The sequence below is a fragment of the Electrona antarctica genome (assembly GCF_951216825.1).
Source record: "Electrona antarctica genome assembly, chromosome: 22".
Taxonomy (NCBI): domain Eukaryota; kingdom Metazoa; phylum Chordata; class Actinopteri; order Myctophiformes; family Myctophidae; genus Electrona; species Electrona antarctica.
In genome coordinates this window covers 30,045,183-30,067,378 of record NC_136805.1, presented here as the reverse complement: position 1 = coordinate 30,067,378, position 22,196 = coordinate 30,045,183, and the positions used below count along the sequence as shown (strand labels likewise).

The window sequence follows — 22,196 nt, the reverse complement described above, 5'->3', positions numbered from 1 at the left end:
TGAGTAATGGGGGTCCTTGAAATGATAACGTTTAAGAAATGGAACAGAGCCCAAGTTCATTAGTATCATCAGTAACACCTGTGAAGGAAGTAGGGAAGCGGCCGGAAGTAGGAAGAGTTATTCTGTGTGCATAGAGCATAGAGTATATATATAATAGAGACTGAACTGGCGCGAAGCTCCGCCCCCCCAGCTATTCATGTCAGTGGAAGTTGCTCAGTGGCGTTTTGAAGCACCCGGAAGACTGCCGGAAGTACCGTCTCAGAGCGTCTACTTCCGCATTTGACCACCACATTTTGGTGGTCAAATGCGGAAGTGCAACCGAGCGCTCAATGTTAAAGCCCAGATGCACGGGGTTTCCCGGTCATGAATCCACGGGTCCGCCTGTAGTCCCTCCTCCTACCACTAGGGAGGAGAGCTTCAACGTTGGAAAGTCTGCCTGCCCCCTTCATGGTGGGTAGTAAGATGACTCACATCACTGAGGATCTCTCCAGACGCTTTGGCCGACTGGAACTGAACGGCGTCCAGGCGCAGCTTGTATCCGCCATCACGAATCTTTGACCAGGACTCCTTGTAGCGGCTCTACAAACACACAGCAACACAGTCATTTCTAAAATGGCTTGTACGCTTAGCAAATCTGACTCAGGAAAGGGAAGAGCATTTCTCTGCTGGAAGTGCTACCTTGCAATGGATTCAGAATCATCAACACTAGTTTGACACATCACATGTTACTTAAAGCATAATGACATTTAGAAAATGTGGAGTTATAGGTTGTTAATGGTACCCCAACTTTCAGCAGCTGTCACAAAGTTTCCCAAGGGAGTTGTGTTGGAACAAATTGAGAGGTGATAGTAGACACCTTTATGAACACATTAGTGCTAGAAGAAAGCTAGTGGTAAGCAATTTCTTTGCAGATTTGCCACAACTTTCACTAGCTTTCCCTTATTATTTGCTGGTGTTTGAGAGTGAGTTCCAGGTATTGTACAGTAATGTGAAGGTGTGTGCACTGCAGGTGTGTCCTCACCTCGCTCAGGTTCATGGCGTTGAGCTTGGCCTGGACGTGTTCTGGCAGGTCAACACCCAGGGTGTACTTGTGTTTCATGGACTGTCCCTTCTCCTTGTACAACCTCTGTCAAGGACACACACACACACGTTCTGTTATGGCCGAGTCGACACTGGTGAATGTTCAACTTGCTTTCACACCGAGCCCTGACCTCTCTCATCAAAAAATAGGAATTGAAAAAATCCCCGAAGGGTAGCACATTCAATCGCCTTGGATAAAGGCGCTACAGTATATAAATGCACCATTTACCACTATAAAATACCAATTGCCGTATCTACGGTATTGGCAGGAAGTGTGTTAAAAACGGTCAGAGCCAGATGTTCAAATGACGTCCAAGACGTTCAAGTGAAATAACCCTTTAATTTCTTTTAAATACCCATTTAAAACTATACCTGTTCTATCACCGCCCAGTGACGTCGGTACATCTAGGGTTCCAGAGCTCCTACAGCTAGAGTTTGCAACTTAGCTAGATTATGGTCTTTGTCTGTCTTTTCTATTTCATTAATTTATACCATAAAAGTAAGGAAACAAATAATGTAATGTAAGTATGTTAAATGCTCATCACAATTCATCCAAATAAATAAGATCAATTCCTATGGGCCCATTGATTCCCTCTCAAATGAACATTAAGGATTTGATAATGAACTTACGTCAAGGACCAGTTTGTTGCTGAGCTTGGCCTGCACCATCTCAGGAGTGTTCTCCACGCTGGTGAACTTCAGACCGCTCACTTTCTGTCTGTATTTTTTCTAGAAAAAACAAAACGGCAGCATTGGGTTAAGTTACAATACCCGCTGCACATGCATCCAACTGACTGTAGACGGCGCAACAGCATCACAGACCGCTAGAGTAGCATGAACACAACCATCATTCAAGACAATAAGGACTAAAGAGTAAAGACTAGTTATAGTCAAAAACTCAACAAGTTATCCTTTTTCATATAAAGAACTGACAGAACATTTTAGATACTGACAGACTGGAATAGTTTAAAGCAACGATATAATGTAGATTAGACTTCAAACCCATCTACAGTTGGTGTGTAATAATAGGAGGTCCTGACATGCTTGCGCTGATGCAGTACAAAGTATATCATTGGTACAACAGTATACTAGGATATGTTACAAGTCATAATTTCCATACATGACTAGAACGCCTGGACTGTGATTTATCTTACGACATTTAATTTGACGATTTTATAATGTTTTTCAAAATAGTTGTAGGACAGGGGTGCCCAAAAGTAGATCGTAATCTACCAGTAGATCACACAGGCTGTGCAGGTAGACCACATGACTCTAAAATTGTATAATTTAAATATTATATATTGTATTTAATACATTTTGGCATCTGCCACATGAATTAAGGTTACTTCACTTGATTGATTGACATCAAAAAGCTAAAGCCCAAACGACACCAATGAGTCGCCATGCAACTCCTCGCAATCAAACGGTTGCGAGTTGCTGCATGGTGACCTATTGGTGTTGTTTGGACCATTGAATTGAACCAGTTGAATCACTTGGGTCGACACGCAACAGGACATACACACCGCTGGGACAAACTCTAAAACCGTCTCGACCCTTTGGTGTGGTTTGGTCTTAAGGGTGAATAGCATGCTCAGATGAGGCTCAGCCCATCCAAGAGAAGCTCACTGGCCCAAAACGGCCAGAGGCGAGTTGCCACCCCAATGTTTAGAATCCACATAAGTTTACAGGGGCTCTTGAGGGACTCAAAGTTGACCTTCTTTGTGAGGGTTTACGACCCAATATGTGGTGGCACAATGCCGCTACCTCAAAAAGCTCATATAACCCTCTGGTTGAGAAAGATTGAAAAAAAAGGGGTTAAGGACGACAAGCTTCACATAGACTCAACATATCTTGAGCAATATACAACAGCTTGCGTTGCTATAAGCAGCCTGGTTCGTGTTAGCCTCTAGTAGCCAGGACCCGGTCCACAACGTGCCTAAAATACTTTGTTGAGGATAGGAATAGCACATAGCTCCTTAAATACCTTCTGAGCTAAGCTGTAAACTTAGATATGAACATGCAGTCAGACACACGTTACGTGATCTCACCCTTATCGCTCCCAGTCATGTCCCTTTGTAGGACAAGTTCACAGGGGCTGGCTAGCTATAGATTCCTAGAAGATTATGTTGTATATCATCATTTAAATGACCAAATTAATGTTCTTATGCAGTGCATAAACTGTAGGCTATCTGGCTATAAATAGTTCATCCAAAACAAATCTATCAGGTTACATAATTTTGATGAAGTCATGAAAATACAACTTTTCTTTCAATTGTAAAAAGAGAATAGGTAAGGGATGGCTCAAAAAGGCTTTTTTTTAGGCCTGTTAACTACAGTATACATGTATAGGCATAATGCATCTGTATGTTTAAGTGTGTATGTGTGCATTCAAATATTGGTTAATGTGTCATGTGTGTGGTGTGAGTGCTACTGTATCTGCATTTAATGTTACTCACAAATAGATCCATTGATAATTGATAAATAATGCACAGATAAAACACTATGCACAGGCTTGGATAAGTAACACACATTATCAATGTCATTTGAAGTATTGAACTGTGTTTTTAATGTAAGTTCGTTTGCAGCCACTTCTTATTTAGTTAACCACTTAGTTATACAATTTCTCTAAAGTAGCTGATGTCAACAGGGCACTACTATAGAGCGTCGCAGTCCCGGCATCTCGAGAGACCCGGAAAAGAAATCCCCGTTCATTTTCCTCATAGACTTTTCAGAAAGTATTTATTTTAAGACGTTTATGCCGTGGACAAAGCCAACTCTTGTCGTGACAAATCATGACAATAAACACAATGTTTTAGGCCAAACAAGGAATTAGAAAGTAGAAAAAAACGGCAGGTTACAACACTTTTTGTTGTTTTTCTTCTTTGTAATTATTTGTTTGGTCCAAAATATTGTGTTTGTTGTCATGATTTGTCACGACTCGGCTTCGTACGACGCTTAAAAAGGTCTTTAAATAAATACTTTTTGAAATGTCTATGGGAAAAATGCATTGGGATTAATTTCCTGGGCCTGGCGTCGTCATGAAAGGGGGCGGGACTGCAACGCTCTATACCTCATCCTGCCTCAGGAGCCTAAAGCAGCTGATGTCAACAGGGACGGAGGGAGGCTTGCAGTTACCTCGCTGAGAACATCTCCTGCTTTCTTGGCCTGCTGGACATCCAGAGAACCTGAGGCCTCCCAGCCGACACCCTTCATCCACATCAGATCTGAGCGGTACTGTTTCTATAGATGGGAACACACACACGCAGGTGGGTTAATACATCACGTGACCGGAAATCGGGGCCGATCACGTCATTTTCAAATGATCATAATCGGATTGGGAGACCAATTCTAATGATTCTACAAATGCCTTTTTCAAAAATGTGTACACTGTGAGCTTGTAGATCTGCTATATTTGAATATCCAATGCTAAAATATAAAATGAAACAGATGCTTTCCCGGTTTTAATGGGTAAATACATTTGTCAACTGAAGTCTGCTACTTAAGTCCCTAACTCAACCTTAAGGGAACTTAATTCAAGTAAACCTTAAAGGTTTCAAAGTGAGCAAAGGAATAATCGGGTCATTAACAAATAATTATTTTCATAACCAATTACTTTTGTATTATTTGTGATATTTCTACCGTATATGAGCATACGATAACAGTAAATTAAGGTAGGAAGCTCGACGTGCTCATATATAAGAATAACACTATTGTTAAGAATTTCTACCATGATGTTTGGGTCAGGCTTAACCCTAACCCTTCATCAGATGAATAAAACATATTATAATAATAAAAAAAAAGAGTAGAACACCTGTCTAAGGGAAAAGTTATAATTACCTCCCTCCCCCTTAGGTGGATTTTCAGGCCTGTTTTAAAGGAAGCCAGTGATCCACATTTTTGTATAACCGCAGACTTTCCACCTTGGAGGAAAGCGTAGTCTGTGTTTCTAAATCGCCAGTGTGATCCGGATGGTCACACACACGCAAATGTGTTTGGTCCCCACCTGTTTGTTTTTAGTTTAGCTGGACGCTATGAGTTGGAAATAAAAAATGGATATACCAAACATACTATTCCAAGAAAGAAACGTGTCGGAGTCATGTGCCACATCAAGGCTTTTATTGGGTAGGCCCTAAAATGATGGTGCCCTTAATTGATCGCTGGGAATTTTGGGTACTTCTGATTCCTGCCCGATTAATTGCTTAACCCTCTTCTACCCTGAAACATTCTAGTGACTACAATGTGCGTATTGTTCAGTGGATTGTTGAATGGATATTGGTATGAATGTACTCACATCGCTCTGCAGGCCGTATGCCTTCTTGGCCTGGCTGACGCTCATGTCAGTGGCCTGGGTGGTGTAGTCGTGCAGCATCGTTCTGTAGTTGGTCTCCGTGGCCAGGTCCTGAGCCTTCTTAGCATGACTGATGTTCAACATGTCCAGGGACGTCCTGTAGGACAACAACGGCTGCGTTTACATCATACATGGGCAACTGGCAGCCCGGGGGCCACATGATGATGTATAATGAAGAGCGCCCCTCACTTCACACGGGTGTGATTTTTGAGCCCATCCATCTACACACACACACACACTCGGGGCGACTGTGGCTCAAGAGGTAGAGCAGGTCGTCCAATGATCCATGGGTCGGCGGTTCGAATCCCGGCTCCTCCTGTCTACATGTCGAAGTGTCCTTGGGCAAGACACTGAACCCCAAATTGCTCCCGATGTGCTGGTTGGTACCTTGCATGGCTTCCGCCGCAATCGGTGTATGAATGTGTGTGTGAATGTAACAATCTATGTAAAGCGCCTTGGATAAAGGCGCTATATAAATGCACCATTTAACACACACACACAATGAAGATCATTAGCACCTAAAGAGCGGCTGCTACTCACTTGTATTTACACTTGCTGTCCTCATAGTCTTTCCTGTAGTGGAGGTCACTCTGCAGCTTGGTGGCCATGGAGGAGTGAGCCATCTGGGAGTCGCCAGTGGACGTCTTCACACCGATCATCTTGCCCTTGGTTTTCTCATACTCCTCCTTGTATTTCACCTGGACAGAATGAAAACATCCTGCATCAAAACTGCACTGCAAAGTGCTGACTTTTTCGCTTAATAGGGCTGGTAAATTAATATTACATTTTCGAATATTCCTCGAATATGGGGGGAAAATATACATTAGATTATACGCCCACCCACCCGCACACACACCTGCCAGCCTGTCCTCCCATTAGCCAGTTTTATAGCATATACAACTCACAAGAGTATGTAAGTAAATGAAAAATGTAAATATTGGTAAATGTACTTGACTCTAAATCCCAGTTCATAGGAGACAGGGACATTTCAAGCGGGAGACGGGGACATTTCACATGGAGTCAGGGTGGGACGTTTCAAAGGACACAGGGACAGTCCAAAGGACACAGGGACAGTTCAAAGGACCCAGTGACAGTTCAAAGGACACCGGGACAGTTCAAAGGACCCAGTGACAGTTCAAAGAAGACAGGACCATTTCAAAAGGACAGTACAGTGTCATCAAATTGACATACATTGCTGGCCAGGTCTCTCTTGGCCTTGGCAGTGAGGATGGCCAGTGAATCCATGGTGAGCTCGAAGCCTTTGTTTCTCTGTTGTTCGTGTTCCCAGCGACTCTTGTACACTTTCTGCAACGGACAGTCGGACACAGTCGTACAATCACATTACAGTCTTTATTCCAGGGATGCACCGATATGGGCCAATGTTTTCCTTGTTGACTACCATCTGCATATGGGCAAATATTTTGCCATTCACCGATGGCAGTAGCCGATATTTATCTATTGTTGTTATTTATCTGTTATTTATCAATTTTGGGCCGGCTATGACGATATCTGCAGCTTACCTAGCTGCAGATACGGAGTTATGATTATAATGGAGATGTATTTGTTTCCCTGGCACAAAATGAAAGAATAACGATAAACAAACGTCAGTATCGGCTATCGGTCAAATTGTTGAGCCCCTCCAATGTCCAGCTTTTAGTGTGTATGTAAACACAAACTTTGTCCTAACAAACATTAAATGCAATCGACAATGGACAATTTTGAGTGTTTGTGTAAACACAAACATTGCGTGACACAAACATTGATGACGAAGGTGAGGACGCAAATTGTGATTGGCCGGAATGAGTTGATGTATGATAATGTACGATGATAAGAGGGCCCCTCACTTCACACAGGTGTGAGTTTGTATTTAAAAAGAGTCTGGTCTTACCTCGCTGAGCAGGTTAGCGTTGGCCTTGGCCTGTTTGAACATGGGCTCCTCATTGGACATGGTGTACTGGTGCATGGACTGCTCTGTGTCCGCCTTGTACGCCAGCTGAAAGCACACGCGCACACACACCACGACCAAGGGTTAATAACCACTTAACCCTGTATGTTTGATTCACATTGATAAGACCTTTATTGACCTTTATTGAGGGAAATCCAGTCGCAAAAGGAATGCCCTGCAGATACAAATTACAGTGCAAAGAAAACGCACTGTAGATATAGCAGAATATACTGTATCAGATTCAATGTAATCCGAGTTCCCAGAAGTTATTTTTTTCGCCACTAGGGGGAGATTCAATGCCAACACCATCAATAATTGGCAAAATACAAAATATACAGTATGCAAAATGGCAAAACTACAATATACAGTTACTACTACTTCACAACCCTATACACCCTCAACAGTGCTTGCATAATAGGACAAAGGAAATATAAGGGAACACATTAAGTAAGTGGAGTAAGAATGCAAGATACTGCCCGGGGAGGATATTGCAAGATGGCCCCAACATCACTGGCAAAAGATATATGTTAATATAACATTAATACATTATATTAATGTAATTTTCAAATTGTAGATGAGCTATTCTTGCAGTCCTCAACCCAGACAATTGGGACCCAAGGTTTCAGTTAACAGCCAATGGGATGTAGACGGGAAAGCGATCACGGCCAATGAGGAGAGTCCTTACGTGGCTCTGCAGTTCCTGGCACTTCTTGGCGTGTTTGATGGAGAGGTCGTCAGCCACCTGGGTGAACTTGACGCTGTCGACCTTCTGGCGGTACTTTGTCTGTGAGGCAAAGGCACACGATGAGCATGAGTTCACACATGCTGCCTGCTGGGCACGCCATGGTTAACTTAAACTAATGAAATAATGACGAGTGGAAGGTAACTGAAATAAAAATAAAAACTGTGCTCTACAAATAATTATAAATAACTGAGATGGTATTGTGTCTTTGCAAAACAACTAAAGCAAAATGTATAGTTTTGGACTTTGTTAATTAGTATCTCATTTGTGACAAATACCCCATATTACATCTTAAAAAACTTTAATTAAACCTGCTTAAAACTGAAATTTAAAAGATAAAAATCTAAAGTAAAATGGCAACTAGGCTATAATAAGTGCGTATGTACATAATATGTATCAAATATGCATGAAATATACTGTATGTAACAATTATACACAAGATTACCGCAAATATGATATAAATGTTCAACGGTTCACCTTGCATGTATCTGTTCTATTATAACAGACACATGCAAGGTGAACCGCTTGCACGCACACCCACACACACTGACATCACTGAGCATATCTCCAGCCTTCTTGGCCTGCGTGATGTTCATACAGCCATCAGCCTCCCAGCCGACGCCCTTCATCCAGTTCAGGTCCGAACGGTACTGGTTCTGAAACACGGAACACACCAAAGTGACCGGTGAACAGTGGTGGAAAAAGTACACAAAATTGTCAATATATTTAGTCTTATTAACTTATAGCTTACGGTAGTTTTTATTTAGTGTTTGTCAGTGAAAAAGAAAACGGTCAAAATGAACACCGCTCTCACCTCGCTCTGCTGGGCGTACGCCTTCTTGGCGTGCAGGACTTTCATGTCATCGGCCATGACGGTGTAGTCGTGGAGCTTCTTGCGGTAGTCCAGGTCGCTGGCCAGCGCCTGGGCTTTCTTGGCGTGGCTCAGGTTGACCATGTCCAGGCCCAGGCTGAACTGGGCCTGGCCCTCCTTGGAACCCTTCTTGTATTCAATCTGGAGAGGTGAGGGGAGGGGAGGGAAAGTATTTATACCAGGGGTCATCATCAACATGTCTGTACACGGACAATGTGTCCGTGGCAAATTTTCGATTTTCTTGTCCATTGTACTGGCAAAAATTAAATTTTAACAAAAAATGTCCACCACAAGCCATCATGGTGATGACCCCTGATTTATACCCATGGAATAAGTAAGGGATAATATCTGGCTAGGTGGTCATTGTCGGGAGATAATTCACCGACAGGGAGTTTAACCACCGAGGCGAAGCCGAGGTGGTTACACTCCCTGAAGGTGAATTATATCCCGACAATGACCACCTAGCCAGATATTATCCCGCTTATTACATGGCTAACTAACATAAATGAATACATTGACCCAAAACACAACACAAAAAGTATTCCATAAGTTCGCGCTGGCTGCGTCTGCCCAGCTGCAGGGCTGCAGCACTGTCGGAAAACAAGGAAGTGAGTTGATCAAATAGAATCCATTTTGGGGTCCTGCTTCGTCTATTTCTCGCTCAAATGTTTTCAAAAACATTTTCAAGAGCAATGTTTAGCTGTAAATTACATTGTGTGTCACTAGTGTGTGTGTTTACATGGCTGTTATGTTGGAAACGGCAGTAAATCAAGCGGGGCGCAGCTGGTGGTGCTCAGAGGGTTTGATTAGGCAGCGGTCATTATACAGCGGAGCGGTCATTATCATGAGATAACTCACCGCTGAATTAAGCGATTGACCAATCAGAATCAAGCATTCAACCAAGCCATGTAATAAAGCAAAATAAAATCTTATGACTGAAAGTTTATTAATGATGTTTAGGTGTTATTCTTTTTTGCTGCTGTTCCACATAACAGCCAACCAGTTGAAGAAATCACACATTTGAGGCTTTAAACCTCAAACCTCAAAAGATCAGTTCAAATACTGAATTTGATTTTAATGTTAAAATAACTAAACATAATGTTAAAATATCTGCAAAGTGTTGTGAGATTATAGATCTGCTATTTTCGGTGAGCGACATGCTTCCCTGTGGGAATCCAAATCATTGAAATCCGTCTTGGTGACTGAGAACTTTAATCCGTATACCATCACTGAATGGTTATTTGTTGTGTTAAATCTCACTTTCTATGCTGAGTTTGAGGGAACGTTTTGAGTTCAGGGTGGAATGTGAATTACCTAATAATAATGTTAAACCTTCTAAAGAAAATCTAATAAATTGAAAAAACTCTAAGATGTTCTTTAAATACATAAAACGTCAATCTATAAGCTCACAACTTGTTCCACTGCACTTGTGAGCTAGTAGATCAGCTTTTTTTTTTATAAATAACATTTACAAGAAATGTATTGAATCATATCGTTGTAAATAAGTAAGGGATAATATCTGGCTAGGTGGTCATTGTCGGGAGATAATTCACCGACAGGGAGTTTAACCACCGAGGCGAAGCCGAGGTGGTTACACTCCCTGAAGGTGAATTATATCCCGACAATGACCACCTAGCCAGATATTATCCCGCTTATTACATGGCTAACTAACATAAATTAATCCATTGATCCAAAACACAACAAAAAAAGTATTCCATAACTTCGCGCTGGCTGAGTCTGCCCAGCTGCAGGGCTGAAGCACTGTCGGAAAACAAGGAAGTGAGTTGATCAAATAGAATCCATTTTCGGGTCCAGCTGCTTCGTCTATTTCTCGCTCAAATGTTTTCAAAAACATTTTTAAGAGCAATGTTTAGCTGTAAATTACATTGTGTGTCAGTAGTGTGTGTGTTTACATGGCTGTTATGTTGGAAACGGCAGTAAATCAAGCGGGCGCAGCCGCGCAGCTGGTGGTGCTCAGAGGGTTTGATTAGGCAGCGGTCATTATACAGCGGAGCGGTCATTATCATGAGATAACTCACCGCTGAATTAAGCGATTGACCAATCAGAATCAAGCATTCAACCAAGCCATGTAATAATGCATTGTAACGAAGTGAATTCTTACATCGCTGCTGGTCTTGTGCAGTGCGAGACAGTGCAGTGTCTTGGAGTCGCTCACGTTGGCGCACACAGCAGCAGCTTTGTCCTTCCTGAACGACTCTTTGTACTTAATCTGAAACGCACACCAGAAATCACATGACATCCTGTGACACTTTACTTCATAGATCCCAATGCAAAATGTTTTGAACTGAACTGAGAGTGTACACTCCGAGTGTGAGTTTTGAACTCTGTGAGTGTAGAGAGAGAGAACCTTAAGGTTCTGAGGTGAGAGCTAGAGATAGGCTGGAGAAGAGTATCCTAATCAGTTAGGCTAGGTGAATAGGGTTAGGGTTTAAAATATGACAATGATTCACTGTCTATTGTGCTGCTTTCTGCAATAGACAAATGCGCTCCGAAAAAGCCGTTTCGGTGCGTCAGTAAACCATTTCAATTGAAATGGGTGAAACAGACACATTGTACAATGTGTATGTTTTTTTTGCATTGGACAATCGTTTTTGAGGTGGGGTTTAGCGAAGGGTCCATTGTGGACCTGGATCTGCAGGAACATTGCCCCCCTGCCCCAAACCGAGTGGCCCGAGCAGCCTTATAGTAAAGGACATGCTGCTTACGTCGCTGGCGAGGTCTCGAGAGGCCTTGGCTGTCTTGACAGTGAGGGTGTCACTGATGTCACATGCTCTGGACTTGGTCTTCTCCCACTCCTCCTTGTACTTGGTCTGCAGAGAACCACACCACAGACCTGTGATGCTCAAACACTACTATACGCTGGATAGTACGGTACAGTAATAGGGTCGCTGTTGGATGGAAACCTTGTATGTCCAAAGCCGTTACTTTTTCCGGTGATGGAATAAAGAGCCTGTGTTCCAATGGATCCAATGTAATTATTTATTCACAATTTATTAATACTTAAGGTTCAATCATTTTGTTCAATATTTACAAAACACACAGACAGATGCAAAGCGCTGTGAGCTTGTAGATCGGCTACATTCGTTACCGTTGTGTGACACTCTTGTACGACAAAGTAGGGCATTCATTTAAGATATGGAGATACAAGGTTTCTTCCCGACAGCATATAAACAGTCATAAAAACTTGTAACACGAGCGTGTGTGTGTGTGTTTTGAGTGGTCATGCAGACTTACATCGCTGCACAGGGCGGCGTTGGCCTTGGCCGTTATGATCTGGGGCAGGTCCTGAGACAAGGTGTACTGATGCTTGGTCTTCTCATAGTCTGCTTTGTAATTTAGCTGAGGGAAAAACACATTATAACCACATGAGTCTCCTGCTCTTTAACCCCTTTTGGTGTTAGCATTATGTTATGCTTTAGCCATTGGAAAATAGCAGATCTACAAGCTCATAGCGCGCCACCGAGTGGCGCGCTATGAACTTGTAGGTCTGCTATTTTTGAAAAATCGAAGAACGACGGACATAGAAACATAGCTTTTTCAGAAAACTGTCAGGATGTAGAAGACATTTTTAGAATCTGATCTCAGGTCAAAATGGGTTAAATATGTGAACAACAAGCGGCACACACATCTCTGAATATATGCGAGTGTGCATGACTATGTCTGTCCATCATGTATGACGCTATGAGAACCGGCCGAACGATCGTCTGTAACCTCGGTGTGCGCGTCGCTGAGGGCACGACGGAGTGCGGTACCCAGCGTGAAGTCAGTCAGATGGGTGGTTCTGGACAACCACTTCCGCCACGATACTACGCCGAGTTTGAAGTGGTTCAGCTACCATCTTGGTTCAAATAAATGGGATGAATTGTACTTAGTGTATTGTAGTGTTGTCTGTTGTGTACTTACATTGCTGACCAGCGCAGCGTTCTTCTTGGCCTGGATGATATCAGGGGTATCTGTGACTACCTTGTACTTGACCTGGTCAACGTGTTGTCTGTAGTTCTTCTGCAGTGACAACAACAAAACGAAAGAATCAATGATTTAAGATACGCATTATCAATAACACCGACATAGACACCACATGGGCTCTAAGAATCTGACGGCGAGTCCCCGGTTCGAATCCCAGCTGGGCGTTTTTTTTAAAGAAATCAAAACGTTAGCTGATGGGAGGAGACTTACGTCTTTCAGGATGTCCAGGATTTTCCTCTGGCTCTTGTAGCCTTGGGTCATGGTTGCTGGGTAGCTGTATTCACCGTGCTCCATCTTCTCCTCGTGGCCCTGCTTGTAAGAGATCTGAAAAGCACAACGCCATATCAGTGTCCACATGGCATGTACACAAAGCTGATTTACGCATGAAACACCGGTTAAACATAAGGGAAGTAGAGCCTTTGCGGTTACATGAGCAATGTGATTTTTCCACTAAAAAATACTACAAGATGCACCAGATGCGGTGAAGATAGAGGCACATTGTTCCACTGTCTATGGTCCTGTCCAAAATTGATGGAGTTTTGGGGGAAGGTCGGGCAGGAAATACAGAAGATTTTGTCAATAAATATTGTACCAGAACCAAAGTTCTTCCTGCTCAGTCTATATCCAGAGGGACACAAGATAAAGCGTAATGAACAAATGTTTATAGATATGTCTTTTACAAGCTAAGAGAATGATAGCATTGACCTGGAAGAGGCCAGACAAACCAAGTATTACACAGTGGTTCAGGGAATTGTCTTTATGTTTACCTTTGGAAAAGATTGCATACATTCTTAAGGACAAACAAGAAATGTTTCAGGAAGTGTGGGGCCGTTTTATAAGATACATAAAGAACAATCATTTGTCAAAAATGATGTTTCAACAATGTATAAGTGTATTTTTCTTTTCTTCTAAAACTGCAGGTTTACGTGTTGTCACGCATCAATCATGTTGAGCTTTCATGGGAGTTTTAGAATGTTACCAGGCGTTTGTCATAATGTGACAATGCTGCACTGTCCTGAAAATGCTTCCAGTCACTTGGTGTCACTGAGGCTTGTTATATTTATTACTTTCAACCTGGCGTTACTATTTTGGGCAGGTCTATGATAGGCAAAAAACTAAAAAAGAAAGAAATAGCAAGATGGCAAAAGTAGCCGTTGTACAAGCTCACAACGTTTCACAATGCGATGCGCTGTGAGCTAGATCGGCTACTTTTCCTGCACGACACCATCATAGAATGAAGTATAAAATAAGGGTTAAAGAAATTATTAAAAGGGTCCCTGGCTAATAAGCATTATAAGCCTTAATGCTATAATAAACATTTAGAACACCTTAAATATTCTCTTTTGGGTGGGTAGTTGTTGAAATTTGAATTTTGCATTTCTGTAATATCACACTATTTCTGAGGTGGGGCTTACATCACTTGCAAGCTTCCTAACTTTCATGGCATGCATGGTCTTCTTGTCCAGGCCTGAGTCTTCATAGTGGGTCTTCATCTGTTTCGCCTTCTCCTTGTACTTGTTCTAGAAAAATAAATGAATATTCAATACAGAATTGACAAGAATTGCTACAACGGTTGCACGACGAGTGTGTGTGTGTGTGTGTGTGTGTGTGTTCCTCACATCGCTGGTGAACTTGGCGACCTTGGCAGAGTTCATGAACTGAGGCGTCTCACAGAAATTTATGCTGTGACTCTTTGTCTTCTCCATGTCCTTCTTATACTCCACCTGATGAAACACATGCATTAAAGGAAATCAGTTTTAATAAACTGCCAAAATGACACCTTTCTTTTACATTGTACATGAGTTGTTGAGGCTGAATAGATGTGATCTGACGGAAAAGAAAAGGGCACAGGTTTCTGGATGAGGAAATAATTGGTTAGACATTTGCAAAAGATGAGAAAGTTATTTTATATGTGGCTCTAATAACATGTTGTACTATAACCAGTGGTGTACAGTAACTAAACAATAAGAATGCACAGTTCATAAAAAGTCTGCATCTGCACACAGAATCACAGTTACTACGCAGGGCATAGCAGTGGCGGCCATTTTCTGGTTCCATCATTCCAGACCCCATTCATTTTTTCCCCATAGAGATTTCCAATCAAATGTTTTATGGTTATGATGCACCAGGATCCTGGATGGCTTGATTCTATAGGCTTAAAATAATTGATAGGAATATTTTTTGTAAATCTCTATGGGAAAAATGAATGGGGTCAGGAACGAAGGAACCAGGAAATGCCCGCCACTGCTATGCCACTGTGCAGGCTATGGTACATGAAAGGGTAATGCTTTCAGCACAGTGGCTGCTCAGATTGGACCTTCATGGTCATACGATGCAGGAGAGAGAGCATAGGGTTCAATGCTGGATGGAGGCCAAGGTGAAGGTCTAAATATGACCGTCCTGTCTGAAGCTCCTGGCTGTAGTACTTACAGTACATCATCCACCATGAAGTTATGTTGACACAAACTATGTGCAAACACACTTCAAAATGTCACAAACGCATCTGTGGGCTTAAAGCTCAATTCATACGCCATCGCACAATAGCGTTGCTTCGCTGACAAGCTCACGTTGTAGATCACGGTGTAGAACACGTCGTACGGGCACTTTTTTTCCTGTGCGATTCATTCCGAATATAAATAAATTACAAATACAAAGTGCTGTTGACCAGAGTACATCCACACAGAATGCAGTGATAAAGCGACATAATAGTTTTCGAAACAAGGTAGATTTTTCCACCACGAATAAAACCATGAACCTTGTATGACGCATCAACCGAAAACATCACACTTTTATTTTGGTGATGCCTCATTCACACAGGTTGAGGATTCTATTGTTTCGAGAGAAAAAAAAGTCGCTTCATCGCCTCTTGAATTATGAGTGCATGTTGTGTGTGCATGTACTCATAACACAAAATGAGTTTAAATGGGAATTCATCGCATTGTACATGTTTACAATACGGTAGTTGAGCTCATTATGCTGCAGAGTTTGACTCACTGCCTTGCTCAAGGACACACAGGGGGGTCCATCATTGGGGTTCAAGCCCTATATACATTTCGGCCATTTATATACATCGAGATGCATTGTGCTTGCAGATCTGCTATTTTCAAAAGACTTTTATACATGAAAACTTGAACTGAGACATTCTGCATAATGGGTACCTTCACTTTTGGCACTTTAAGTACATTTTGATGGCAATACTTTTGCACTTTTACTCAATTATTCCACCAGAGTATTTCTACATTGCGGTATTGATACTTTTACTCAAGTAAAACATTTGAGTACTTTCCCCACTACTGATGATGGATGCACACAGTGGCTCTGGAGGGGATTGAACCCGTGACCTTTCTGTCATGGAACAGGCAGACGATGCGTCTGTGTGTTTCAGAATAGATGCAGAGGACCGTGTGCATTGTATTCCTCTGTGTCAGAGCAGGCGCCACTTCAGGAAAATAAAATGTCGGAGCGTGGCGAAAAAAAAAAGTTAAGCCGCTGTTTCAAAAATAGCGTAAGTAGCCGACCTACAAGTTCACGACACATCGCTTTGTGGGTTTGTAGACAAGCTATTTTCTCTGTTTTTGAAAATACAAACGATTTAATATTTTTTTTAAATGTTTGCCTATAATGACATGCCCATGTGGCTAGTAATGGTTGCAGAATAGAAAACACATCTGTGTTACATGCAGATGAACGGGCATGTGGTTTAAGATGCAATCAACGGCAATCTAAAATCTGATTAATTAGCAAAAAAATAAAAAAATAAAATGTTAAAGCCAAGGACATACTTTCAACCAAGGTTCATGTTTTAGGTTAGAGATTGTAAAATATCAGTGTTTGTGTTTATTTAATCTTCTGCTTTCTTTTGTATTAGTGATTTAAGCTGAAAAAAAAATCACTAAAAACGTAAAGTTGTCCTTTAAGCGGCGGAGAAAATAACTAATTGGAGGTAAAATGCGAACACCAGGGGGACCCCAAATGCCTCCCCCCTGTCCCCATGGATGTTAGCATGATGGGATGCCTCCCCCCTGTCCCCATGGATGTTAGCATGATGGGATGTCCTGCGACCTTGAAGCTAAAGCTCCACACTCACCACACAGGCATGTCATACATGCAGCCTGTCTCAAAACCAGACCACCATCTATCTCTATGTTTCTTACAGTCAATCATCAAGACGCACGCACGCACGCACGCACGCACGCACGCACGCACGCACGCACGCACGCACGCACGCACGCACGCACGCACGCACGCACGCACGCACGCACGCACGCACGCACGCACACATATTTTGGGACAGGGTCATGGAAGTGCTGTTGTTTTTTAACGTAATGTATATGATGTATAAATATAGCGGATGACATGGTGCCATGAAGGATGATAAACGGCTAGCACAACCATGTCATTTAGGAGGCTGTTTGCTTTGGGTCAGGCGGCCACTGAATATTTTGTGCCCAGTTTAAATAAGGTTGGAATGGAAAACAATAAATACGTAAAAGGAAAGGAACAATGGAACATAACATATTAAATGTCTCTTACTTGCATAAGAGACTGAGGTACTTTTATTATTTTATGTTATTGTGTTTTGATTTTATATTTACTTTTTAGTACACACCTGTACAATTTTGTTTTGAAATTCGCTATTTAATATATAAATATTTCTTTACCCTTATAGGTAGCGACAACACTGCGATTCGTGGGCAGCTTGAATTTTTTATCTCACAAACGCTCGCATTCTACTTTTAAACTTGTGACGTGACAAATAAAGTTGGAAGGTGAAGTCAAAGCAGGTCATGGCCTTGACCCCTCAGGCTATCGCCGTGTCCTGGCATCCCGACACACGCACAGACATGGCTCACCTCGCTGACCATCTTCTGGTTTTTGCGGGCGTTCATCAGGGCCAGGTTGTCCTCTCCGGTCAGGCTTTGGAAGTGTGACGTCCCCTTCATCTTCGTCAAGTCTTTTTTATATGTCAGCTGGTAAGGGGGAGGGGCAAGGGGTCAGAAAAAGAAAGAGTGACCCGAGAGTCGAGACAAAGATTCATGTTCGAGTGGGGAGTGCAGGACACCGTTTCCAAAACACATGTGTGGGTCACGGACCGATTTTTGTATGTCACGAGTAAATATCCGCTTAATTTGTTCCTAAGAAATATATATATCTAACTTCAAAATATTTTATATGTTAAGTTTAAACAAACAAAATCACAACTTTTCATCAATTATTCAGACAAGTATTTCATAAATAATTACCATAAACAATAACAATTAAAAAAAAAGTTTAAGAAGCAGTGAAAATAGCAGCGACGCACGCATTTTTGTGCTTGTAGATCTGCTATCTTCACTAGTTTGGGTCCCAGGCAAAGATTACAATTTCTCTTTTAGGGTCTCGAGCTAAAACATTTGGGAACCACTGCAATAGAACATTAACAAAGCAAATCAACACAATGATGTGCTCATAGGTGCTTCCTTGCAACACAGTGCATGAAGTGCAAACAAAACAACACCACAAAGAGACTCCTAATGTGTGTTAGGGTCACTTTGTTCGTTTGTTGCCTTACTTGCCTATTTAGATAAATGCTACTTATCTACAGTACATGTATAGCCTAGGTTACTTGATCACAGATGTGTTTACATTGTGTAGATGCTATCCGCATGCCCTTAGATGCAGTTATTTAGACAATATATTCGTTAGAAGCAGTTAGCTTGATGTCTAGAATACACCAAGAAATTGTGCTGATTTTCATCTTGGTTCTTCTAGTCTCTTTCGATGTCAGAAACGAGTGTTTGACAAATGGTCATGCTGATACTCACATCGCTGGCGTAGGCCTGGGCCTTCTTGGCCAGCAGGTATCCAGGGGTGATCATGGCGGGGAAACTGCCCTTGCCTCTCTGCTGTTCGTACGCTTCCGTGTACGCAATCTGCAAACACCAGGACACTTTCAACTAACCAGCAATAATTACTTAGTCATCAGTTTTAGTTGTAGTGTCAGCTTGCACTTCCAGCATCACTTAACATATCATTTGTTGTTCATTTTGAGCCCTAGCGTCGATATTCATATAACATTCAGCGAAAATAGCGTAGGCGTATCTACAAGCTCACAACACGTTGTGAGCTTGTACATTTACTACTTTTGTCAGAGACATTAGATGTGTAAAAGAAGGAGAGGACCAAGTATAGAGCTCTGAGGGGCCTCAGTACAAGGGTTTAAGTGGTTGTGTTAGTATGCCAGATAGACATGCACCACCATATCACGTCAGAGGGTTGGTAGTATAGAGCTGTATAATCTTTCTTTTCTTTTTATCCCATGATTTTGTAACGCATTTTTCACCCCTGTGTCAATTATTTAGTGTGATCCTGGGCTCTACACATCCTCCACCAACCTAGTGCCCATATATGGGGGACATGGGGAGAGCAACGGACTTGAACTCATGCTTCCTTCATGCCCAAGTTGCTCCTTTACACCTGACAGGGGGAGTTTCCCTGGTTGGACGTAGCACGTGGAAGGAACACGTTATTCCAACCAGTTAAATCAATTAAAAGCAAGGGTGTAGAAGTGGGTCTTGAGCTGAGCTTTAAAAATGTCTACAGAGGCTGCCTGTCGAAGGTACAGTGGGAGTTTGTTCCACGCCGTCGGCCCGTAGAAGCAAAAAGCTGCTTCCCCGTATTTTGTAGTTGCCATTTTTTTAGGCAAAGCGAGCAGGCCAGCAGTGTCCAATGTCCAATGTTTGTCTTTTTTTCCCCCGGTACCACCTGCAATAACTCCGCGGACCACCGGTTGAAAAGCCATGCTTTTATGACATGTTGGAGCGGATATAGGACCGCTCTAGAAAAGCTGAGCTGACAATGAGCTTTAGTGCTTCAATGGTTTATCAAACGGATCATGATCTCTAGGGTTTAACAGCTTACCTGGCTGTACATCTCCGCATTGTCTTTGGCCTGAGCTGCCTCGGCCACGCCCGCCTCAGAACAGACCTTTCCCTTCATCTCCTGTTCATACATCTGGCGGTACTTCACCTGAGGTACACATTGGTACACTGTGACGGAACACAGCCTTAACTAATACACACGTGTGTGTGTGTGTGTGTGTGTGTGTGTGTGTGTGTGTGTGTGTGTGTGTGTGTATGTGTGTGTGTGCATGCGTGCGTGCGTCCTCACATCACTAGCCAGCTCGGTGGCCTTCTTGGTCACTTTGTACCCAGGTGTGAGATGAGCAGGGAAGCTTCCTTTGCCTCTGTGCTGCTCGTACTCCTCTGTGTACGCATACTGGGAAGGAAAGGAAGGGGTTAAATACTATGGCACAGGCTCATGGAAAGCTGCATGTCATACTATGTTATGATGTGACTGTTATGCTATGTGTATATTAATGTATAAATGCACAATATGCATTGATTACTTCAACTGTGCATTAAATTGTGTTTTCCTCAAAGTTCTGAGTGTAATGGGGACTGTCTATTAACAGTCCATAACGCAGTGAAATACTCTGGCCTTTGATCATGCATGAACCTTTTTTTAAGCATGAACATGAGAACTACATGCTATAAATTACATGTGGGAAAGGTTAAAATAGGATTGTGATCTTTATATTAATATGCCAGCGTCATCTGGGATGGTGTGAGTTATTAAGTCTTACGTCACTGTTGATCTGTGTTTGGTTTCTCGCCTGGATGACCTCCGGTGTGTCTGCCACCACGGTGTACGTAGACACACGCTCATCGTGACCCTTCTTATACTCCAACTACAATGAGAGCAGAGTAAGTAAGTGTAGAAAACCCAACTACACTCGTTTAGTTTGGTAGTGGGTGGGGCTACCAATCTGGCACACCTGTGGCTATATAGGCCTAGGTAGGAGCCACACAAACATTTGCCTTCGTCTCTTCCTGGAGAGTGCTGTGGGAGCACCACAGCTACACTACGTGCCTTTAGTGACGCATTATAATAAGTTTGCTCTTTTTTCCGTTTACCAGAATGCTCTCTCTCTCTCTCAATAGAGAGAGAATGTCCCTTTGAGTATTTGATTTATGTATGACCAAGTTAGTTTATAGTTTGAATTGTGTATGCCTAAGTTTGATTATGCCTGGTTTTGCACTACTGATTGTTACGGTTTCTTTTTCTTGTTCAGTTAAAATCATCATCACTTCCATCATTCCTCACCACCATCATGCCTTCATTCATCTGTACAAACGAAAGCCTGCAATAAATAAACTGCTGTGATACTGCAACCGTGGTCCTCATGCTCTAACAGGCATGCTGGTGTAGGGGTGCATACATATAGCCAGCAGAATCCTTTTTACTAGCCAAAGATATTTTTAGCTGGAAAGAGACCTGCTGCCGCTGGTCCTGTCCAACAGCCAGTACAGCATGGAGCGAGGCCAGGATACCGTGCACAAGTACGACCTGCCCAAGATAGAGAGACAGATCCTGACCCGTTTCCTGCAGGGCAAACCTCTCATCTTCTTCAATGAAGCGGTCGAGTCCATCGCCATGATGCGCCCCAAAGAGAGGACCACGATTTGTGACAGGATCAGCCTGTCGGGCAACGAGCTGGCCAAGGAGTATGAGGGGTTGAAAAGTGCTAGCTAACATTGTTGCAAAAGCAATAATCTCTAACTTCTGATTCGTGTAAATCTAAAAAGAAAAGAAAAAAAAAAAAGAAGAAAAATCTGCCTAACGATGATGTCACTGGGGGACGGGTTTCTAAACTGTTTCTGAACTTGTTTTGTTTTTCTTCCAAGGGCTACCAGTCAGCCGTTTATCTATTTCTGCAGCCTCTTGCCCTCTTCCGAGTGGCAGCATTATTTAAGACTTTATTCCCTCCAGGCACAAATCAGCAGGGGGGCATATTTTCTTTTTCCCAATGGGGGAATGTCCCAATGTCACTTTATTTTTCAAACCTCCCTATATATAAAAAAATACTCGCATATACAATTAACACAGTGATGTGTTGAAAAAGGCTACAAGTAGGCAGCAGCACCAACAACAAACAAACACAATTATGTTGAGCATTATAATGTCTTCTGCATATATTACATTGTATTTCTATTAACTATTCAATTACTTTGAACAATTATATATTTATAATAATCATGACGAACGTATAGATTTAACATTTGTAAAACATTCAAATATTGGTATAGGGTAAGGTACTACTGGACAATCTGGACTGGAGGGGCACAACACCAAACAAGGTGTGTGTGTGGGGGGGGGGGGGGGGGGGGGGTGATCCCTGGAG

The 22,196-nt window shown here is 42.4% G+C and overlaps 1 protein-coding gene across 1 annotated transcript in view; it reads right to left on the bottom strand.

Moving 5' to 3' along the window:
- Positions 1-22,196, bottom strand: part of nrap (nebulin-related anchoring protein) — a 58,140-nt gene that overhangs the window by 20,421 nt on the left and 15,523 nt on the right. Inside the window, exons 7-29 of the mRNA XM_079492971.1 lie at positions 20,598-20,702; positions 20,123-20,230; positions 19,874-19,981; positions 18,778-18,885; positions 17,827-17,943; positions 14,593-14,697; positions 14,389-14,493; positions 13,184-13,297; positions 12,911-13,009; positions 12,242-12,346; positions 11,713-11,817; positions 11,109-11,216; positions 8,930-9,127; positions 8,667-8,771; positions 8,059-8,157; positions 7,317-7,421; positions 6,620-6,733; positions 5,969-6,126; positions 5,372-5,525; positions 4,216-4,320; positions 1,711-1,809; positions 1,022-1,126; positions 472-579 (exon numbers count right to left, since the gene is read on the bottom strand). Of these exons, the coding sequence (XP_079349097.1) occupies positions 472-579; positions 1,022-1,126; positions 1,711-1,809; positions 4,216-4,320; positions 5,372-5,525; positions 5,969-6,126; positions 6,620-6,733; positions 7,317-7,421; positions 8,059-8,157; positions 8,667-8,771; positions 8,930-9,127; positions 11,109-11,216; positions 11,713-11,817; positions 12,242-12,346; positions 12,911-13,009; positions 13,184-13,297; positions 14,389-14,493; positions 14,593-14,697; positions 17,827-17,943; positions 18,778-18,885; positions 19,874-19,981; positions 20,123-20,230; positions 20,598-20,702 (2,637 nt within the window). The remainder of the gene's footprint in view (positions 1-471; positions 580-1,021; positions 1,127-1,710; positions 1,810-4,215; positions 4,321-5,371; positions 5,526-5,968; positions 6,127-6,619; positions 6,734-7,316; positions 7,422-8,058; positions 8,158-8,666; positions 8,772-8,929; positions 9,128-11,108; positions 11,217-11,712; positions 11,818-12,241; positions 12,347-12,910; positions 13,010-13,183; positions 13,298-14,388; positions 14,494-14,592; positions 14,698-17,826; positions 17,944-18,777; positions 18,886-19,873; positions 19,982-20,122; positions 20,231-20,597; positions 20,703-22,196) is intronic.